At 32.3% G+C, this 20,549-nt stretch overlaps 1 protein-coding gene across 1 annotated transcript; it reads right to left on the reverse strand.

Annotated features, from left to right (window-relative positions):
* Positions 1 to 338: 338 nt before the first annotated feature.
* LOC148279014 (sodium-dependent noradrenaline transporter-like) lies at positions 339 to 16,188 on the reverse strand. The gene is made up of 7 exons (XM_088230575.1): positions 16,158 to 16,188; positions 13,601 to 13,738; positions 11,210 to 11,329; positions 10,438 to 10,569; positions 8,455 to 8,517; positions 1,438 to 1,651; positions 339 to 516 (listed from the first exon to the last, which is right to left on the reverse strand). The coding sequence occupies exons 1-7, from the start codon at positions 16,186 to 16,188 to the stop codon at positions 339 to 341; spliced, it is 876 nt and encodes a 291-aa protein (XP_088086701.1).
* Positions 16,189 to 20,549: the final 4,361 nt, after the last annotated feature.

Consider the following 20,549-nt stretch of genomic DNA (forward strand, 5'->3'; position numbering starts at 1 on the left):
CATAGCAGTGAGCAGATATTCCTAAGTGAGCAGAATAAATGACACAGTTTTCTTAATCTGGAAACCAGCGATTGGACCAGAACCTCCCATCGTAGACTTTTGTCAGTAATTATTCCCAGATATTTGATGAAATCAACTGGTTTAAAAATCTGGCATGACCAATTGGATTTTATTTCCAGATTAAGATGGGACTTAGGTAATGATCTGTTACCAATACTAAACGTAATATATTTGATTTTATCCACATTCAGCGTAAGCAAATTATTGTCTAGCAGGTTTTCACCGCTCTCATACCACAATTTGCCTCAAAAAATATAATACAGATAATTCCTAAATATTTAACACGACGTTTTGGTTCTAGTATAAAAGATAATTTCCTTACCAGAAGACTTCACTCCTTTGAAGAGTGAGAGATAGAGCATGCTGTACACGGCCAAGAGACAGAGGACTAACTGCCACTTCGGTAGGCCAAGATCATGCAGGCCGTTGGATTTCTGCATCTCCAAAACAGAGCGACTGGAAAGGAAAATGAAAATGACAGACCGAAACAAAATTTTTACAAAAACCGAATTTGTGAGAGGGATGCTAATCCGAATATAAAGGATTTTCTTCATTTACAAATTATAATAACGATAAAAAAAGGTTTTTTTTAAAGTTACCACCAGGAATATTTCTCTGAAGTTTCGCGGTCTGGCCTAAAACACAGTGTATATTTATATTTTTATATTTAACTAGCGGACCCGTCAGACGTTGTCCTGCCCGAACGTTGACTCGCCTGCTATTAGCTTGGAAAAAGACTTGTTATTGTTAAGTAGGTACCTAGGTACTTGTTTGTGATTAAATTCCAAAACTAAAAATTGTTAATATTCAAATATTGAATTTAAGTAGTTACCTACATAGGTTTATGGTTGAATTCCAAAATATTTAATTTTTTTCAAAAATAACATTCTTTTTGCAAACGTCAAATTCCGGTCTTCTCATCAACAGAGGGGTGTACTTATATAGGAATACGATTTTTTTTAATGTATCGAATTTAATATTAATTTAGTTTTTTTTATTCCAGTACAAAGAAATAAATGGGTACAAATTATAAGGAATTTAAGGAATGAATCTGATTGAGATATACAAAAAACAAACTTTTTTATACACTAAAAAACAACATCTTTCCATTTTTTGTATATGCATTTACCTCGAATGCAACCCTGGTAGATCGACAAATAAAACGTTTATGCTCCTTACTACTCTTTTACATATAAGATTGAAGATTTTAATATCTACGAACACGCACAGCGCAAAGATCTATATTTCTCTAAAAACCGCACCTTAATCGGTTGAGCCGTTTAGAAAGACTTCAGTGACATCACACGTACATAGGAATTATATATATAAAGATTACTAAAATAACAGAAATCGTTTTTCCTTTAAAAAGCAACTTACTGGAAGAATTCAGAAGCCGGGGAGAATCTGCTGAGCGGACCCTGGCTATCGTTCCCCGCCTCCATCGCCAGAGACAGGTTCTCCGACGACGGGCCGGTCAGGTTCCCTATCTTCAGGCCGCTGTCCCAGCAGCCGGCGCTGTTCCAAGAGTTGTTGCAGTGGATCCAGGGCAGCTCGGTGGTGGCGGAAGACACGAGGAAGTAGAGAGACCAGCCTGGAAATTATAAGGCAAAGACTTATCTTTTGACCGTCAAACATTGACAATAAAAGGACCGGACCATTATTTTATTGATATGGACGTTAACAATATTGATGATACAAAAAAAGGAACAGTTAACATTCACCATTTTATATTTATTAACCATTACCTTACTGTCCTAAATACACCATTTTGTTACGGTTCTGTGTAGTCACTACACATTTAAAAAATAAGAGATTTAAAACGGGAAAAATTGAATATTTATAGGGAATAGCTTTAATTAACTATAATTTAATTCAAAGACGATAATATTTCAAATCTAACTGCTAAAAACATGAAAAAACCATTGGGTATCGCTAACGACTCGGGCGAAACGTGCACTCGCGCCAACTTCCCGAGAGCTACTAATACTAGTACTGCTAGTAGGCTAGTACTGGACTACGTGACTGTTTCTTCATATGCAACATTACGAAACATTGGTATAATGTGAGTATAATTTATCCCCGATTTCCGATAAAATGTATTTTTTGTGCCTAATAAGTACTTATTATTTAATAACATACTATTTTAATCGATACGTACTATGTAATGAAGGAATACTGAAAATCTTCAACCAATATTTATTATATTTATAAAGATATTACATTATTATAGTCCTTAAAATATAGCTTGATTAGAATGATAACTGTCAAACTAATTTCATTAGTGATGGGAAATTACTGATCAAATCGATTTTATCAGTTATTTCATGCAATCATGAAACTCTGTTTCCGAAAATCAATATAAAAAACGAAAAAAACAAGCCTATTATAGTCTGTTTAACATAATTGTTCACCAAAAATGAGACATTTATACTTTTTTCATGAATAACATCAAACGAATAAATTTTTTATTCGATTAATTTACATTGATCAATTTGTCCCATCTCTAACGTTTTTGCAAAATGATGTAACCTTGTAAGAACGTCGTTAATAATTAGGTTTATTTCATTTTTTTTTTAGTTTTAAGGCTGATTTTATATATTAATGTTGATTTATGTTTCAAGCGTTATAATAAAAAAATAAATTAACACGCCAGATACAAATGATTTTTCGTGTGTCAATATAAATAACTCCTTTGACGTTACTACAAAGTTATGTCGTCACTTTTTCTGACAACTGTCATTCTAATCATGTTACATTCTAAGGACTATAGACGCAATGTGTACTAGCTACACATCACCAGGGGTTAATGTGAGTTAGATTCATCCATATATTTTGAAAATAAATCATTTTAAAATTTCAATTTCTTAAACCACGATTTTAATTATCTTTAATTCTACTGTTTTCATCGCCCCTTTCACCGAGAGTTTGGCAATTGGTATGGAAGGCTATGTCGGATATTGTCATTCTTTGCTGATGACCATCCGGTCAAGCCGGTCTCACGTTTTAGTGGGATTTCTTTTTATTTTTGTATGCTTTGCGTATCTTAGAATTAATTTTTAACTTTATTTTTATTTCTAAGGAATATCCCGCTCAGCTTGTCAGCAGGTGGGAAAATGAGGAAACGGAAGGAAGTTATGAAAAAATATGCCATAATACCCAAACCAGTTAAGAAAAAAATCTTGCTTGGATTTTGAAAATAATATTTTCAGGCGTTGCCTAGTATGTAGGTGAAATAATTCAATTAGATGAATCTCACCCGCATAAATAAAGGTTTCAGCTCTTTAACTTCACAAACATCAACGGATGAAAGAATTGAAGGAATATATATGTTCAAATATGGGCAGAATAGTGAATGTTGCACAGTGTGTAAAGTGGCCACTTAAACCAGCCATTGACAGGTCATAAGCCCTGTAGATGCCTAGACTTCTATATTACCTTCTCTTACATGTTCTTCATCTCTGTTGTAATATGTTAATATAAACAGCTCCCCAGGGAGTTGAATCCCGTCCTTGTCTACAAAAATTTGGACAAACTCAAAATATTGTCTCCATATTTCCCTATCCTGAGCCAACCGCATCCAACCACTTCCTGCAACTCGTCTTATGTCATCAGACCACCTTGTCTGAGGCCTGCCGACACTTCTTCTACCCGTTCTGGGTCGCCATTCCAGGACTTTTTTGGTCCATTTAGAGTCTGTGATTCTGGCTATATGACCAGCCCAGCTCCATTTCTGGTTGGCAGCCCTATGGACCACATCGGTGATCTTTGTTCTCGCTCTAATCCATGTATTGGTTTTTCTGTCTCTCAACGAAATACCCAGCATTCTCCTTTCCATGGCTCTCTGTGTCACTGATAATTTGTGTAATTTTTTTTCCGTGAACACAAAAGTTTCACAGCCATATGTCAGTACAGGGAGAACACAAGCATCAAAAAGTGTCTTCTTTAAGTAAATTAAATACTTCGGAGATTTTAGGATATATGAGAGCTTATCAAAGGCAGCCCATGATAATCCTCGCCTTCTTTCTATTTCCTCTTGATTATCTTTGCCGAGCTTTATTTCATGTCCTAAGTATATATAACTATCAATCTTTTCAATTATTTCTCCATTTACTAAGATGTTACATGATTGGTTTGCATCACTCATTACTTTAGTTTTTGAAGCATTCATTTTTAAGCCTATTTTCAGGGATGCTGTATTAACTTCGTTTATAATGTTTTCGAGTTCTTTCTCATCTTTAGCAAATAGGAGAATACCTGATATACTGTAACCTTATGGCAAATGTCATACAACACTCATTATGCTATCAGTTTGCAGATGATACGGCAATTGTTGCTATTGGAGACTCACAAATAGACGCGCAGCAAAAACTGCAATCGGATTTTAATCAAGTTTTAAGATGGTCACATGATTATAGCCTAACAATAAATATAAAAAAAACGAAAGCGTTACACATTACGTCCCCATATAATAGACCAAATGAAGATTTGTTAATATATTTACACACTCACGAATGCTTGCATATCAATCTAAAAGACTGCAAATGCACAAAAATAGATCACGTATCAAAATATAAGTATTTAGGTATTATTATAGATTCCACTTTTAATTGGGAAGAACAGATAAAAACAGTTTGCAATGAGCTAAGAGTTTGCCTACTTAACATGTACCATTTAAAACCATACATACCATACCCAGTGCTGAGACTAGTTTACTTGGGGCTAGTTGACCCTAACTAACTAACTAACTAACCATCACGCCATTTCCCCGGAGGGGTAGGCAGAGAGGATAGAACGCCACACCACTCTGTCCTGGCACACTTCCTTTGCTTCCTTCACATTCATACATCTTCTCATGCACGCACGTCGATTATTCCGACTTTTCACATGACCACTTTCAAGAATTGCTAGTTGACCCAATTATTCAATATGGATTAAGAATATGGGGACTAAGTTTTAAATCTTATACGGATAGAGTCTTGAACTTACAGGTACAAATTTTAAAAATTATCGTACCTGTACAAATAAAGAATGAGGCAAAAGACAACAATAAAATATTATTTGATTTTGTTAACGTTTTGACAATTAACAAACAGTGTCAGTATAAGATAATGACAGATCATTTCCTCGATTGCAATTTTAAATCCAAAATAAACCACCAGATCATGACCCGACAAGTATCGGCACAGCAGCTGATGGTACCACGACAGAAAAACTACTATGGTGACAGAACAATGGGTAGTGTAGTACCAAAACTGTACAATTTGATACCAGCTAAAAATTGTGAAGAAAAAAACCTAATTTCATTTAAAACATTATTAAAAAAATTATTAAACAGCAAGTGAAACTTAAGTGTATAAATATATTTTATTCTTCATTTATTATTAAACTATATACTTACTTATAAATTTAAAAAAAAAATGTAATGTAACCCGCAGACAAGCTTCGGCTCTGCGGGAACAAAAATACAATTATGTATGTTACTTATTTGTTAAAATGAATAAAACTTTTTTTTAAAAAATCTGCGAATCTGAGATTGCTAATGAGTTCGCCGTTGATGTTAATACCCTTGTCGTTCCAGTCAAGAGTTTTGAAGACATCTTCCAGAGCGAGTGTAAATAGTTTTGGGGTATCACCCTGGCTTACTACTCTTTCAACAAATTAATATACAATAATTTATATTTCATGATCAAACATATTAGAAATAGGAGCGGTTGTTATTGGAATAAAATTTAATATACTTAAGCTCAGACGATACATCATTAATGAAGAAAAATAATTGGGTAATTAAATGAAAGATGATACACCTTATCGTTTATTAGCTTTGGATAATCTAAAACTCAATTAAGTTAAGAAGCCAATTATCTTAAGATAAAGCAAATAATAAATGTATTGGCCTCAATTAATAATTAACATTGTTTTTAATTGTGTTGGCAGATAAATAATTAACTTCTGTGTGGGGAATATAACCAGACATTTTTTTCATTTATTTGAACTTCAAATAGTATAAACATCATAATATTTAAATGTCCTAATATCAGCAATATTTTGAGTATATCCAAATGCTTGCAGACTGGCTGGATTTCCTCCCTAGGGAGTTATTCAGATGTAAATTTGTTGCAAATGAAAGGGAAAACATTTTGAGAAGGGATTATGGAAATCTAGGCATTGTGACCTGTCATTGGCTGGTTTAAGTGGCCACTTTCCACATTGTGTAACATTCACCATTCTGCTAATGTTTAGAAATTCACTTTTCCTCAACTCTTCCATCTGTTGACTTTTGTGAAGTAAAAGACCTGAAACCTTTATCATGTGGGTGAGATTCATCCGGCCGAACCAATTCACCTACTAGGCAATGCCTGAAAACAATATCCCAATTTTTATACTTCTTCTTATACCAGTTAGTCTAACCAACAATGTTTGGAGTATGTCCAAATGTTTGCAAACATGCTGGATTTCTACATTTTCTCAACTGGATAAACATAGGCAGAATGGTGAATGTTACACTGTGTCTAAAGTGGCCACATAAACCAGCCAATGACATGTCATACGCCCTGTAAATGCCTAAACTTCGATATTCCCTTCTCAAAAATGTTTTTTCTCTCTGTTACAACCAATTTGGGTCCTAATGTGGAGAAAAAAAAGTCCTTTGTACCTGGCTACTGCACCCGTCACACGAATCTATCTCTTTTCCATGTACCTACAGTTCGCACCAACTATGCACAGAACTCTCCTCTGATTCGCTTGGCGCGTAATTATAATATATTTTTCAATAACACAGACATATTTAACTGCAGAAAACTCACTTTAAAAACAAGAATTAAACAACAAGAAAAAAAAAATATTCTTCATTAAAAAAATATTTTTTTTATTATAAATTTAAGTTGTTTACATTCACTCATATCAACACACACTCACCCTGTCAATAAACCCACCCTCACACCCATATACACTCACACACGTATTCACGTACCTACCAAAACCACACCCCACTCACTTACACACGCATCCTCACACAAAAAACTCGCACACATGCACTTCAATGACTTAATATCTAACTGAACTGGATTTTTATAATTGTATTTATGTGGGAAACTGATTTGGCTTTATTTTATGTTTTTTAATAATGTTTTGTTTATTTTTTTGTATTTCTGTTGTTTTCCTGAATAAACAAAATAAATAATATTAACCCATATCTAATTATCATTGTACTATGCGAGTATACTGATTATTAATATTTCTAAACTATATATATACACTTGAAACATACGTTTCATCTCAAAACTAAAGATATAACGAAAAAGCCCTGCGTTGGAGCAAAAAATCGATGTTTTGGGACTGAAAAGGCATAATTTTGGTCGAATTTCTGGCTCAGGGGGAGATCATTAATGCACAATGATATTGTGGTACCCTGAAAAAACTTTAAAAGAGGGGAATGCTGACGAGAGGTGCGTGCTTGCTGTACGACAACGCCCGTCCTCACACAGCCTTAGCCACTGAGGCGCTCGTGAACTCATTTAGTTGGGATGTTTTGAACCAACCCCCTTTTCTTCTCTGACTTAGCGCCTTCAGGTTATCATCTTTTGACTTCCCCGAAAGCACACATGGGTAAAATTAAATTTTTAACCTACGATCAGGTGCAGAACGAGGTTCTGAAATGAGAGAAGGAGCTGGCGGGAGAGTTTTTCGAGGAAGGCATAAAGAAGCTTGTGCCATGGCTCACCACATGCATTGAGCGGGGTGGCAAATATATGGAAAAATAGTCAACAAGTGTATAGGGTTCATAGTTCATAATTGATGACACACACGTGCTAAAACGTTTCGCCTGAAATAGTGTGATGACCGAAGAAAGTCATGTCATCATTTTCTATAGAATCCAATACAACAACTCTAACAGTATTGCACATGAAATCGGGGAGCATAGTTCTGCAGTACATTCACATCGTCTCTACCATGAAGAAATGAACTACAAAGAAATGTGGTCTATAAAGAGACCCAGGACGCAACGCCAGTCAGTCAGCCCAACAAGTTCAGTTGACTTCAGTCAGTCCAGCTCGACGATGTCACTTAGTTCCAGCATGTAGTTCAAATGCAGTATCTTCAACCCATCATCACCGCTACGCTCGCGCTACACAACCAAGTGCTGTATCTTATTCGCCATGTAGTAAATACGCATTAAATAACAATCTCGTGTCTTCTCTGTTAATCTCTAACTGGGGTAGGAACTCCAACCAATACCTAACAACCTAATCCTACATTGGTGACCCCGACGTGATATTAATAATATTGTTTTTTTTTTTCAAATACATATTTACTAAAAAAATATAAAATCTAGTATATTTACTTTCTGAACATGCCTTGTACTTAATATTTAATTTTTAAAAAAAGTAAACATACCAATGATGACGTTGTAATAGAACGACACATAGAACGCCACCATCACAGCGCAGAATCCGACACCTAAAATAAATAATATTAATTATGAATACACAATTAAAAAAATCCTTAAAAATTTTTTGAGTTTGTTTTAAAGACGAGATGTAGTTGACGACTAGATTCCACCGCCTAGTAGCTCAATCACAAATAACTATCGACGTGCTAATAAGTGACACGATAACAATTTCTCACCATGGTTGAGTATCGTATTCGCGATCACAATGGAACATCCGTGAACACCTATTATGAAATGTGAAAATATTTATGTTTCGCTACGTATAATCCTGCTGCGCAATCACATATTTGAATTTTATCGGTGTAAATATGAAAAATATTCCAAAACTGCTATTTTTATTTATTATTTATCACGCTATATATTGCATTTAGCCGGTGGTTGGCAAGACAAATGTCAAGAAAAGCAGTCGCTGTGGTAATTGAAATTTAATTTTTACTTTTTTTGTATAACATACTCCTTACTATTTTGCAAATGCAATAAATTGTATTATTTTTTATAGTAAACGCCGATTTTTTGCCAATGATCTGTATTTATTTACGAGGAAAACAAAAAACAAACCGACACGAGCGTTGATTTAGAGATTACAAATGAGTTGACTTATGACTGCGATAACTTAAGCATGTTCATTATTGTTCATTGTGATCGCTCAAATGCTTAGCATGTTTTTAAGCACGTCAATAGTTATTTGTGATTGAGCTACAGGGAGTTATTAAGATTGAGTAATCATATTTTGATGGAGGTGTACACGTTTTTCAGTGATATTCAGTAATATAAATTTTAGTGGAACATTTTTTATGATGTACAGTAGAACTCCAATTATTTGAACTCCGACTATCCGATTTGCTGACTATCCGTATTACTTTCAGAATTTCAGAAAAAATAAGTCCAAAGCGTACTGCGATTCGCAAAGTAACGACTAAGCTGCCCAAAAACGGATGATGACAGTCAAATAGCTTACCTTGACCGAGATGTTCAGCAAGCAATGATTTTGATTAACTGTGCGATAAGTAACTACGCTTAGCATGTAAAAGTGCTGCCATTTCATTTAATAAATAAAAGCTAATTTTTTATTATCCGTTTTTCATTTTCACATAGGTACATAAAGTAATAAATTAAAATATACCCCCTTTTCGGAAAAAAACAATTGTAAGATTTTTTTACTATCCAAATGGGGTCCGGTCCCGATTGGTTCTGATATTTAGAGTTCTACTGTACTTTAAAAAATATACGATTTTTTTTTTGGGAAATCGCATATTTTAATGATGAAAAATAGAGATTAAAAACGTATTTGATCAGCGACGCGATCCGCACCTGACGTGGACTTTGAAGCAGCTGAAAGGGGGAGGGGTTTGTGGAAGGGATGCTAGCCCGAGACATTAAGGATTGCCTCCATTTTTAAATAATAGATAATAATTTAATTTTTTCATAAATAAAACGGTTACGAGGAATATTTTGAAGTTTCGTGGTCTGGCCATGAAACATTGTGTATAAAATTTTTAAAAGCGAATATGATTATCAAAATGTGAATTGTTCGGAGTCTGAGGAGATCAATAAGAAAGGTTAGAGCAACGGGAAATTGGATATTATAAATGTTTTCTTATGCGTGGTAAAAGTTAGAGTATTTAATTGTACGGGGAAGTTCCTCAAAAATGTAAGTAAAAATTAATAAAAAATATTTTGATAAAAAGGAACTACTTTGAACGATGTCATTAGCTTTCCGAAATCAACCAATTACAGAGTGTTTTGATGCATTTCCGTTTTTTTTATTTTTTGTGTTTTTTTTTGGATTTGTATGATCGTCTAAAATAGTCCATAGTCCACGAAGTTATTAAAATTCTTGATCCTCTTGATGACGTCATGATTATGAACTTAGGAGATTTTATCCAAGCAAGAAATGTTACGTATTGATTTTTGAAACATATATTTACCTTTGAACAGGGGACATATCCTCCATAAGGATATAGGGCCTTGCCTGTTGAACTGTCCAAGGATTAGTTCCATGTAGAACAGAGGTACAGCTCCGAATATCAGCATCAGGGTATAAGGAATCAGAAACGCGCCTAAATCAAACGAAACAAGAAAAATAATGTAACTAAAACTCAAAGGTTTTTAATACATGACAATGTGTGCTATTTTTATATTATTTCTAATAGCATGTGTCCTGTCAGTACGTTAGTTTCATAAGTCAGTAAGTGGTTATCCACATTTATTGAAGGACATGCATACTTTAAAGGCCCAAAATTTTTTAATTATTTTTTTACTGATAATATTTAATTGATTCCAAACTTTCAAAATTTTCCTTCTTTTAAAAAACATGCACTATCCTGGATTCAAACTAAAGATCTGAAATATTTTTTTCTATTATATATTTTGATGCCCTTTAATAATAAGGAATATTTTTGTGTTTTTTTTTAATATTTTTTATTTCTCTTTTTAATTACCATAAAAAATACCATATTATCTTTTACGGAATATTTTATTTTTCTTTCTTACTCGTATGTTAGACTAAAATATTATAACTGTCCATTATTTATTATAGGATCAAAAAAACAGGCCATGCCTTTGTGAGATTTTTTTTAAACTATTTTTACTATTAATATGTATTATATTGCTGTGTAATTATGCTTTTTTTATACTCTGTTTTATCACTTATATTTATTGTTTTAAAAAAATTAAAAAATTAAGGAATTTTCATTGTACCTCCTCCATTCCGGTAGCAAAGATATGGGAATCTCCATACATTAGCCAGGTCCACAGCGAACCCTATGATGCTGAGAAGGAAATCAGCTCCGGTTCCCCAAGTCTCTCGACCATCGTCCCCTGAAGAACGAATATTCAGTGATTTATTTAACTCATCACAATAATGACATATGTTATTATAATTCATCAAAATGCGTAGGAACACAATTGCTTAACAGTAGCTGGCAGTAAATAAAAGACATAGGCTTAAAAGAGACTGCCGGCCATATTCGGCTAGCATAGACTTTGTAGAGCGTCGTATCCGTCGCACGAGGCCGGTATCTGGATGAATGTGTAAATGACAAAGAATGCGCTTTGCAAAGCCGAAGTTAACCGAATGGGCTGGCAGCGGCAGTCTCTTTCTTAAGCCCGATGTACTTTATTTACAGCCGGCTTCTGTACCAATTTCTTAATATATTATTAATTAATTAATATAGGATTTCTGAGGGGTAGTTACAATCGGAAGATACGGAAATACTACAAAAACTTAAAGATAGATTTTAGCATAAAACGGTTTTTAAAAATTGAATATTAAATTTAAAAAAATAAATAAAAACAGCTTTGTTTTAAATCACTTATTATATTTTTTTTCTACCGACCGATTTTAAGGCTATACAAGCTTCTTAATCAAGGTATACTTAACTAACAAATTCCATCCTATTTAATTTCATCAATAAATATTACAAATGGAGCTAATAAATCAAGCCTTTTATCTTGTAAGGATGGGAAACGTAATGTGAGATGGATACGATCTTTACAACTAGACAGGAGTGGACTTATGTAAGTCTAGTTTTAAAGATTTTCTAGTTTTTTAAAGATTTTTTAGTTTTAGTCTATACGATCTTTAAAACTAGACAGGAAAGGACTAATGGAAGTCTAGTTTTAAAGATCGTATCCATCTCACATTACGCTTCCCATCCTTACAAGACAAAAATACTTGATTCATTAGTTCCATATGTAATATTTAGTAAACATTGATAAAATAAAATAGGACAGAAGTCATTAGTTCAGTATACTTTGATAAAGAAGCTTGTAAAGCGTTGAAACCGGACGGTAGAAAAAAAAAGTGGTTAAAAACATAGTCGTTTTTATTTATTTTATTACAAGAGTAAAATATACATTTTAAAATTATTATTTTTTCAAACATCTTCAATTAATACTTGAGTTTGTCCAAATGTTCGTAGACAAAAGACTGGATTTCACCCTCTCGGGAGTCATTAAGATTAACAAATTACAACAGAGATGGAGAATACCTTAAATAAGGGAATATGGAAGTCTAGGCATTTACAGGGCTTATGACCTGTCATTGGCTGGTTTAAATGGTCACTTTACACACTGTGTAACATATACCATTTTGCCTATATTTGAACATCCATATTTCTTCAGTTCTTCCATTTGTTGATTTTAATGATGTTAAAGAGCTGAAAACTTTATTGTTGTGAAGAGACTCATCAGACTGAATTATTTCACATACTAGGCAACGCCTGAAAACAATTTTTCAATTTTTGAACTTCTTCTTGGACCAGTTGGTTTCATTATAATATTTGAGTTTGTCCAAATGTTCGTAGACAAAAGACTGGATTTCACCCCCTCGGGAGTCATTAAGATTAACAAATTACAACAGGGATGAAAAATACCTTAAATAAGGGAGTGTGGAAGTCTAGGCATTTACAGCATCTGTTCACAACAATAAAGGTTTCAGCTCTTTAACTTTATTAAAATCAACAAATGGAAGAATTTAAGAAATAAGGATGTTCAAATATAGGCAAATGGTGAATGTTACACAGTGTATAAAGTAGCCACTTAAACCAGCCAATGACAGGTCATAATTCACTGTAAATGCCTAGACTCCCATATTTCCTTATATAAAGTATTATCCATCCCTGTTGTAATTTGTTAATCTTTAATTATAATTTACTTAAGAAGATGCTTTAATTTTTTATACCAATATATACATTTTTGTACAGAAAATTTGATTTTATTTTATTACTATTAAAGTTAATTCGGTGAACTTTCCTTTGCGATAGGGGCCTTCTTTCTTTTGTTACCTAAATTTCCAAGTTATGTTTAATTTGGTTTAATTAATTCCATAACAGATTTTTTTTTTAATTTTTTAACCAAAAAACATATTACATTAATATTTTGAATCATTCCATATCCAGATTCGTATTTATATTTTTGACCATAATTAGATTCTATATTTTACTTATGTGTCACGAAGACAATAATTTTTATTTTGTAGGCCGAAGTTATCTTTATTTGATTTGGTATTATTTCTTACTGCATTAAATACAATTTGTATGTTCCCATTTGCCTGGATTAATTACGAACTATAATAAAATGAGCAATTACCATTTTCCTTGGCAGAGTTGTCCAAGACACCAGCTTCCGTGATGGTGCTGGGGCTTCCTTCCCCAGAGCCGGGAGACCCCTCGAGGATAAGGCTTTGCACCACGCAGGAGTCTTCCTCCACCTGCACCAGCAGCTCTTCTGTGAAAGAACAGGCAAAGAAATTGTCAAAGAAATCCACCATCATTACAAAGAATTGAAGTAATGTGGATGCTAAAAGTTGTCTGCCTAGTGTTCAGTGCGTTTTCGTAACATGCAAGATATTTATTTTATTTTATTAACATAAACGGCAAATCTGCCATTTACAAACATTTATAATACCAACATATTTGGCTTAATAATTTTTTTTTGAAACATAAATTTCCTTATACCCAAGATTTATAAAAAAAAATTAAACCTAAAAATTATACAGCATATTCAGTAGAAAGTTTGATTAATAAAACATTCTACAGTAATACAACAAGAAAATCATAAGTACTGTTTCATAAGTATTGTGTCATGTTATTTTAATTTTACTATGTATTTTTATTGTTATTTATTGTGGCTTGACACGGGCATAGCCTAAAAAGCCTTAATAAGTTCATAAATATTTAATTTTGTAATTTTAAATGAATAAATAAATAAATAAATACAGCTGGGCAAAGTGAACAAAAAACTGTATGTATTATGAAATGCATGAATAAATAAATATAATTACCATTCACCATCTTTGAAAAAGTTTAAAGGTTTGTTCTATAGGAATGATACCCTACATAAATTTTACAAAATAAAGCGATGAGAATAGTTCTTAAGAAAAATAAATATAGCAATGTAAAAAAAATGAGAGATGAACTAAAATGGTTATCTGTAAGAAGGAGACTTAAATTTAATATGTTGATATTTATACATAAATTTTTTCACGATAAATTACCAAAATATTTTAAGGATAAAGTTGTCTTAAACAAAAATTATCATGAATATGCTACTAGACAAAAGGATAAAATAAGACTACCATTGTTGAAAAGAGCTGAGTCGCAAAATTGTTTGATGTATAAGGGTTTAAAAATGTATGATGAGATGCCTGAATGTATGAAGAATGAAAAGTGTCTGAAAGAATTTAAAAATAAATGTATAAGTTACTGTAAGGAAATGTAAATATATATAGATGATGTAAATGTACATAATAGTTTATATTAGTTTTAATATAAGCTAACTTAAGAAATAAATAAAAAAAATTAAAAAAAATATATCAGATACGTGGGAATAACTATTGCCGAGTTCATGAAGTCTATTTAATACGGCATTACAAGTATACACTGTCTGTGAATTGTTGCTACAAAATGGTGGCACCTGTCTAGTCATTCTTCCAGGCACCCTGAAGTTGATGAGAGATAATAGTTCAGGGCAATAGATATATTATTTTCTAAGAATAAATAATATAAATTATTTTCGATTCAAATATTTTTTAGAATTGGGTATGTTAAATCGAAGCGCAGTGATGGTGAAAATGTTGACATTTACACCTTGTTATTATGGGGTGGTAAAACTGTTCGAAACTTGGATGTGGCTGTTACATTTGAGTTTTCTTTTAATTCATATTTAAAGGGATCTTAAAATCTGTGTTACAGAAATCTAGTTATTCTTCTGAGATGATGAGGTCCGACTGTTCGTCTATAGACTACACTAATTAAAATTTAGCACTAATCTGACTATTTATTTCAATTTTTTAATTCCAATTAATTTATTTTATATACGTTTATGTACATCCAAAAATATTTCAAGGCATTCCATAACACTAAAAAAATTATACTAAAATTTAAATACACAGAGATGGTAAAAAAAATACCCAGCAATTATAGAAAAAGGATGCAATCCTCTCTGAACTTTTTTTCACTTAGACAAAATTTTCTTCCTAATGAACTAAAAACTATTAAAAATAATATTTCAATAAATAAATTTAAAGTTTCTGAAGAAATTTTTTGAACTCGTGTAAAAACAACATTAAATTTTAATTAAAATGAATGTATTATTGTTTTTTCTTTATATATCCTATGTTTTTATTTTTCTTTTCATGTGCTCGTATTTAAAATTATAAAAACTTTTACAAATAAACAACTAAAACAGTGTAAGTCACTCTCCAAGCACAAGAGTTAGTCTCTTTTTTTGGAGAGTTACAGTGATAACAATTACTAGATGTGTAAAAGTAGTTATGCTTAGAATTTTACAAAAACTTGTACTTTTTATGAAATTTATGAATAAAAAAAAAATAATAAAAAAAATATGTCGATATCCGAAGAGATACGGCTGAGTAAAGACATTGCTCTTCCTACTGGCATTACCATCGGCAGGTTGGTTCTGCAAGCAGGAAGATAAAACAGCTCAAGCTGCCTATGTCTATGGTAGTCATTAGGAACATAAAAAATAGTATTCTCCATTACACCTATGTTGATCGTAATACCACTGATTGATCGGAAAAAATACAAAAGCAAGTATGCAATTCTTCTTTTCTCCAAACTATTGAAGCCAAGCATTCCCAGTATGAAGTCAGACGGGTACAACCACGGATAGTATCCGCACTCACCCAGAAATGTCTTCTGAATCATCTCCAGCATGCCAGAGTTCTTCAATTCGTGGGGCGTCCAGATCAGAGATCCACGCTCAAGTCTGCTTCGCACCAATGAGTTATTTATTTATTTATTAACGGACATTGTCCATGTATACAATTTATAAGGTTTAAATATTACAATAAAAGAATAGTTTAAAACATTTAAAGAAAAAAGAAAGAAGCATTGACAAACATAAGGGACATCGAGACAATTTCTGGACTATTTATTTAGTGCTCGTTTAAATCGTTGTAAACTCAAACCAAAAATGTCCAGATCCTGTCTTGAGTTAACAATACGACAAAGGCGGGTCATTGGAGAATTTAGGCCATAGTTTGTTCTATGCTGATCGATGAACAGTACTTCATTGTTTCTCAATCTACAAATCGGAGTATTGAATTTTACTTGTCCCAGTAATGATGGAACATCGATTATACCATTTAGTATGCCGAACATATATATGGAGTCAATATTAGTTCTACGTTTTTGTAGACTAGAAATATTTAACATTGACTCTATTTCAGCATAAGAATAATTATCTCTCTCTAGTCCAAGCATCCACGCTATTTTTCGAAGCAAGCGATGTTGGACTGATTCAATGTGATTTATGCGATTGACATAGAATGGAGACCAGACCACTGAGGCATATTCAAGAAGAGGGCGAACAGTTGAGCAATAAAGAGTTTTGATTGTACGGACATTAGTAAAATCAGAGGATATTCTGTTAATGAAGCCAAGTAATTTCAGTGATTTATTTACTGTATTATTTAAATGCTCGTTGTATGTCAGTTTATAGTCCAAAACAACTCCTAAATCTCTGATGGACTTGACTACATCAATTTTGGAGTTTTCTAATAGGTACTCGAAGGAAATTGGTTGTTTTGTTCTATGAAATGAAATTATTTTGCATTATTTAATATTTAGTTCTAATTTATTGACTTTACACCATCGGTTAAAAGAGTTAATGTCTGATTGAAGAAGAAAGCAGTCTTGTAAAGTTTGAGTTATAAAGAAGCCTAAGAACACGAGTACTCAAGAACACCTTAGCTGTTCGGAGAACGAATCCCAACATTTTGCGCGCACTTTCACAGACAGTGCCTATGTGAGTATGAATTTATCAACCCTAACAGAGTGAACTTCTTTGCTGGTTTATTGACAGATGATTGACTCTGAAATTCCTATCTATCATGTGCGACCCTCTTTAACTCTTCATATGACCTGCAGGTAATTAGGCCCATAAGTCCTCGAGGTATTCTAGGTGAGGGCGTCCCCTGTAGTTTTTCCCCTCAGACTCCTTATTTATTTATTTATTTATATAAACGCCCAATAGGCATTTTTAAGGACATATTTATACATAGAAAATTATTATAAATATTATATATTTTTTTAAATATTTATCTTATCTTTTGAATTTTTTAAAATAACTCTATTATTATTATTTGTTTTGAAGGCTACGTTTATTCCATATTGTTTTAAAATATTGGGAATCTTTGTTGAAATTGGACTTGAAAATTCTATGCAAGCAAACTTGTTTATTAATTGATTTTTGATATAAGGATATATTAAGTTAATACAATTTTTATATGTTTTTCCGTTTATTATTTTATTAATGGTCTTTTCACTAAATCCATTATTGGCTATGATTTTTTTTTGGCTATTGGCTATGATTTTTACAGATCATAAGCTATGATTTTTACAGATCATAAGCCCTGTAACTACCTTAACTTCCATATTTCCTTATTTTAGGTATTCTCCATCCTTGTTGTAATTGGTTAATAGAGATAAATAACATTTTAGAGAAGTTTATATACAAGTCTAGGCATCGACAGGGCCTGTCATTGGCTATTTTTTACTTTTTGTATTTATTTTTATTTTAGAAAGTAAACATGAACAGAAAAATATAAAAGGAAAAATAATGAAACCCACTAAACTGCGAAACCGGCTTGTCAGCAGGTTTTTTATTTTACTTAGAAAATTATTATAAAGGAAATTAAAAAGACACAATGGTATATAGTAAAGTAAATGAGTAAAAGTTTCTGAGATATCTCTACATAAGAGAGTGCGGGTATTATCCTTGGCTCTATCCGACTGAGTTTCTCCAGGGTATGCTTGGCTACACCAGTTTAGAGACTAGAAGGGACTAGAATCAATTTGTTACCAAACAAATCTGAGAAATGGCACTACCAAAAGTGACAAGGGCAAAATAATAGACTGGCTATTCGATCAGGAGTTTATGTATTAAAAAAATTAAATATTTGTAAATATAGATATATATAAAATAGAATTTATAACTAAGTAATTTTCTCATGGATGTTTATGTGTGTATATGTATGTTCACATGTATGTATGTATGTATGTATGTATGTATGTATGTGTATATATGTGTTTATATGTATGTATGGATATGTATGTGTGCATGTACGGGTATAAATATGTATGGATATGGATGAGGATGATATATAGATATAGACTTACATATAGATATAGATATAGATATAGATATAGATATAGATATAGATATAGATATAGATATAGATATAGATATAGATATAGATATAGATATAGATATAGATATAGATATAGATATAGATATAGATATAGATATAGATATAGATATAGATATAGATATAGATATAGATATAGATATAGATATAGATATGGATATGTTAATAAATAATGTTTTTAATAAAATGCTTTGTGCCTATTAAATATGTACACACTTCTGTTTAAAATTTTGGTACTCCGGTTCTGTATTTATCTATTTTTTATCTTAAAATTGCGTGATCATTCACTTATTTTTTGGTTTTTTTTTTACATCTTCTAAATATTTTTTTTGAAAGCATCAATTACATGTACTTTTTTTTCGCTCCTTATATCTAAGTTAGTAGTAATTATTATTATAAAACCATGTAGGACTATCATATGAATAATTGTAAAGGATCTTTACCGACAAGCCATATTCATTGGCTTGGTGAGTCCTGTAAAAAAAAAAAAATAATTTCAAAAATGTCTTAAAATAACTAAAATGTAATATTGTATGTAAATAATAAAATAAAATAAAAATAAAAGGAATGTGTATTGTCGATAATCCTGAGATTATGATGAGCATTGGTTTGTATGTTCCTGATGATTACCTAAAACAGCGTCAGCATACATTGTTTCATATTCCGATATACAGGACCAACTTGCCGATGGTTATGCCTGTTGGAAGAGCTACCGCTATGCTGAACAACATCGCTCTGGATATTGATCTGTTCCATGTACCCGAAGGGGTTTTCCGGAGCAGGATTCTCCTACTACTTTGACATGAATCTCTTTCATGTATTTTTTTTCTTTTTTATAATATGTACGTGTTAAATGTATGTTTGCAATGTATATGTTATATTGAAATAAATGAATTGAATAGTAGAGTTGGGAGTGGAAGCTGGAGAGAGGTTTTTGTATTTGAATTTGATTCAGTGATCGTTCGAAAGAAGACAACTTGTTATCAAAGATCAAAAAAATCAAGATTGGTATGTTTTTTGGCAGATCTAAGAATTCTGGGCATAGGGGAATAAAAACCATAGTTAGTTCGATGGTTATCAATATGAAAGAGTAAGTTTTGTCTGAGGTTTCTAGTTGGGATATTTAATTTTATTGAGCTCAGTAGTTCAGGCGCATCAAAGAGTGAGTTGAGAATTTTAATAGGACTAGAAGGTCCGATTTATTTAGACGGTCTTGAAGAGAAGATAAATTGAAGCCAGTTTCTAACTCATCATACGTATATTGGTCTCTGGATAAACCCAATCTTGCTCCAAAATCGATGTTGAAATGATTCAATATTATGTTCAAACCTGGGCAGAATGGTGAATGTTACACAGTGTGTAAAGTGGCCACTTAAACCAGCCAATGACAGGTCATAAGCCCTGTAAATGCCTGGACATCCATATTCCCTTCTCAAAAACGTTTTCCCTCTCTGTTGAAATAAATTTAAATATGAACAACTCCCTAGGGAGGAAATTCAGCCAGTCTGTAAGCATTTGGACACAATCAAACATTGTTAAGATTTGAGGTTTTCAAATAAATAGGCATACGTACGACATTATTCCGTTTGAGATAAGTTAAACCATAGACGCTTTCCATTTTTGAATAAACATCTCTGTAATAACACCCCAGGACCTTATATAATGACGCGTGTGACAGTGGCAGATGACTTTGTGAATTTTTAAATGTTTTGCTTTACCCTTCTCGCAGATCTAAACAAAGTTCATAATATGTTAATAAATAATATTCCTGTCTCTTTTATGATTTTCTACACACATTATAGTTAATCAGCCTAACCCATTCAGCCCGGTAGCGCATTCAAATATTCACGAAATGTTAAATTAGAC

This window comes from Micrasema longulum, unplaced genomic scaffold, assembly GCF_059751315.1.
Source record: "Micrasema longulum isolate JH-2025_06_02 unplaced genomic scaffold, ASM5975131v1 h1tg000783l, whole genome shotgun sequence".
Lineage (NCBI taxonomy): Eukaryota > Metazoa > Arthropoda > Insecta > Trichoptera > Brachycentridae > Micrasema > Micrasema longulum.

What these genes read in the sequence shown, in the direction of transcription:
- LOC148279014 (XM_088230575.1), bottom strand. Translation starts at nt 16,188, where the DNA reads ATGCTGGAGATGATTCAGAAGACATTTCTGG. An exon ending in CAACTCTGCCAAGGAAAATG is followed by an intron (nt 11,330 to 13,600) that starts GTAATTGCTCAT and finishes TTCGTTCTTCAG; the next exon opens with GGGACGATGGTCGAGAGACT. An exon ending in TTGCTACCGGAATGGAGGAG is followed by an intron (nt 10,570 to 11,209) that starts GTACAATGAAAA and finishes CGTTTGATTTAG; the next exon opens with GCGCGTTTCTGATTCCTTAT.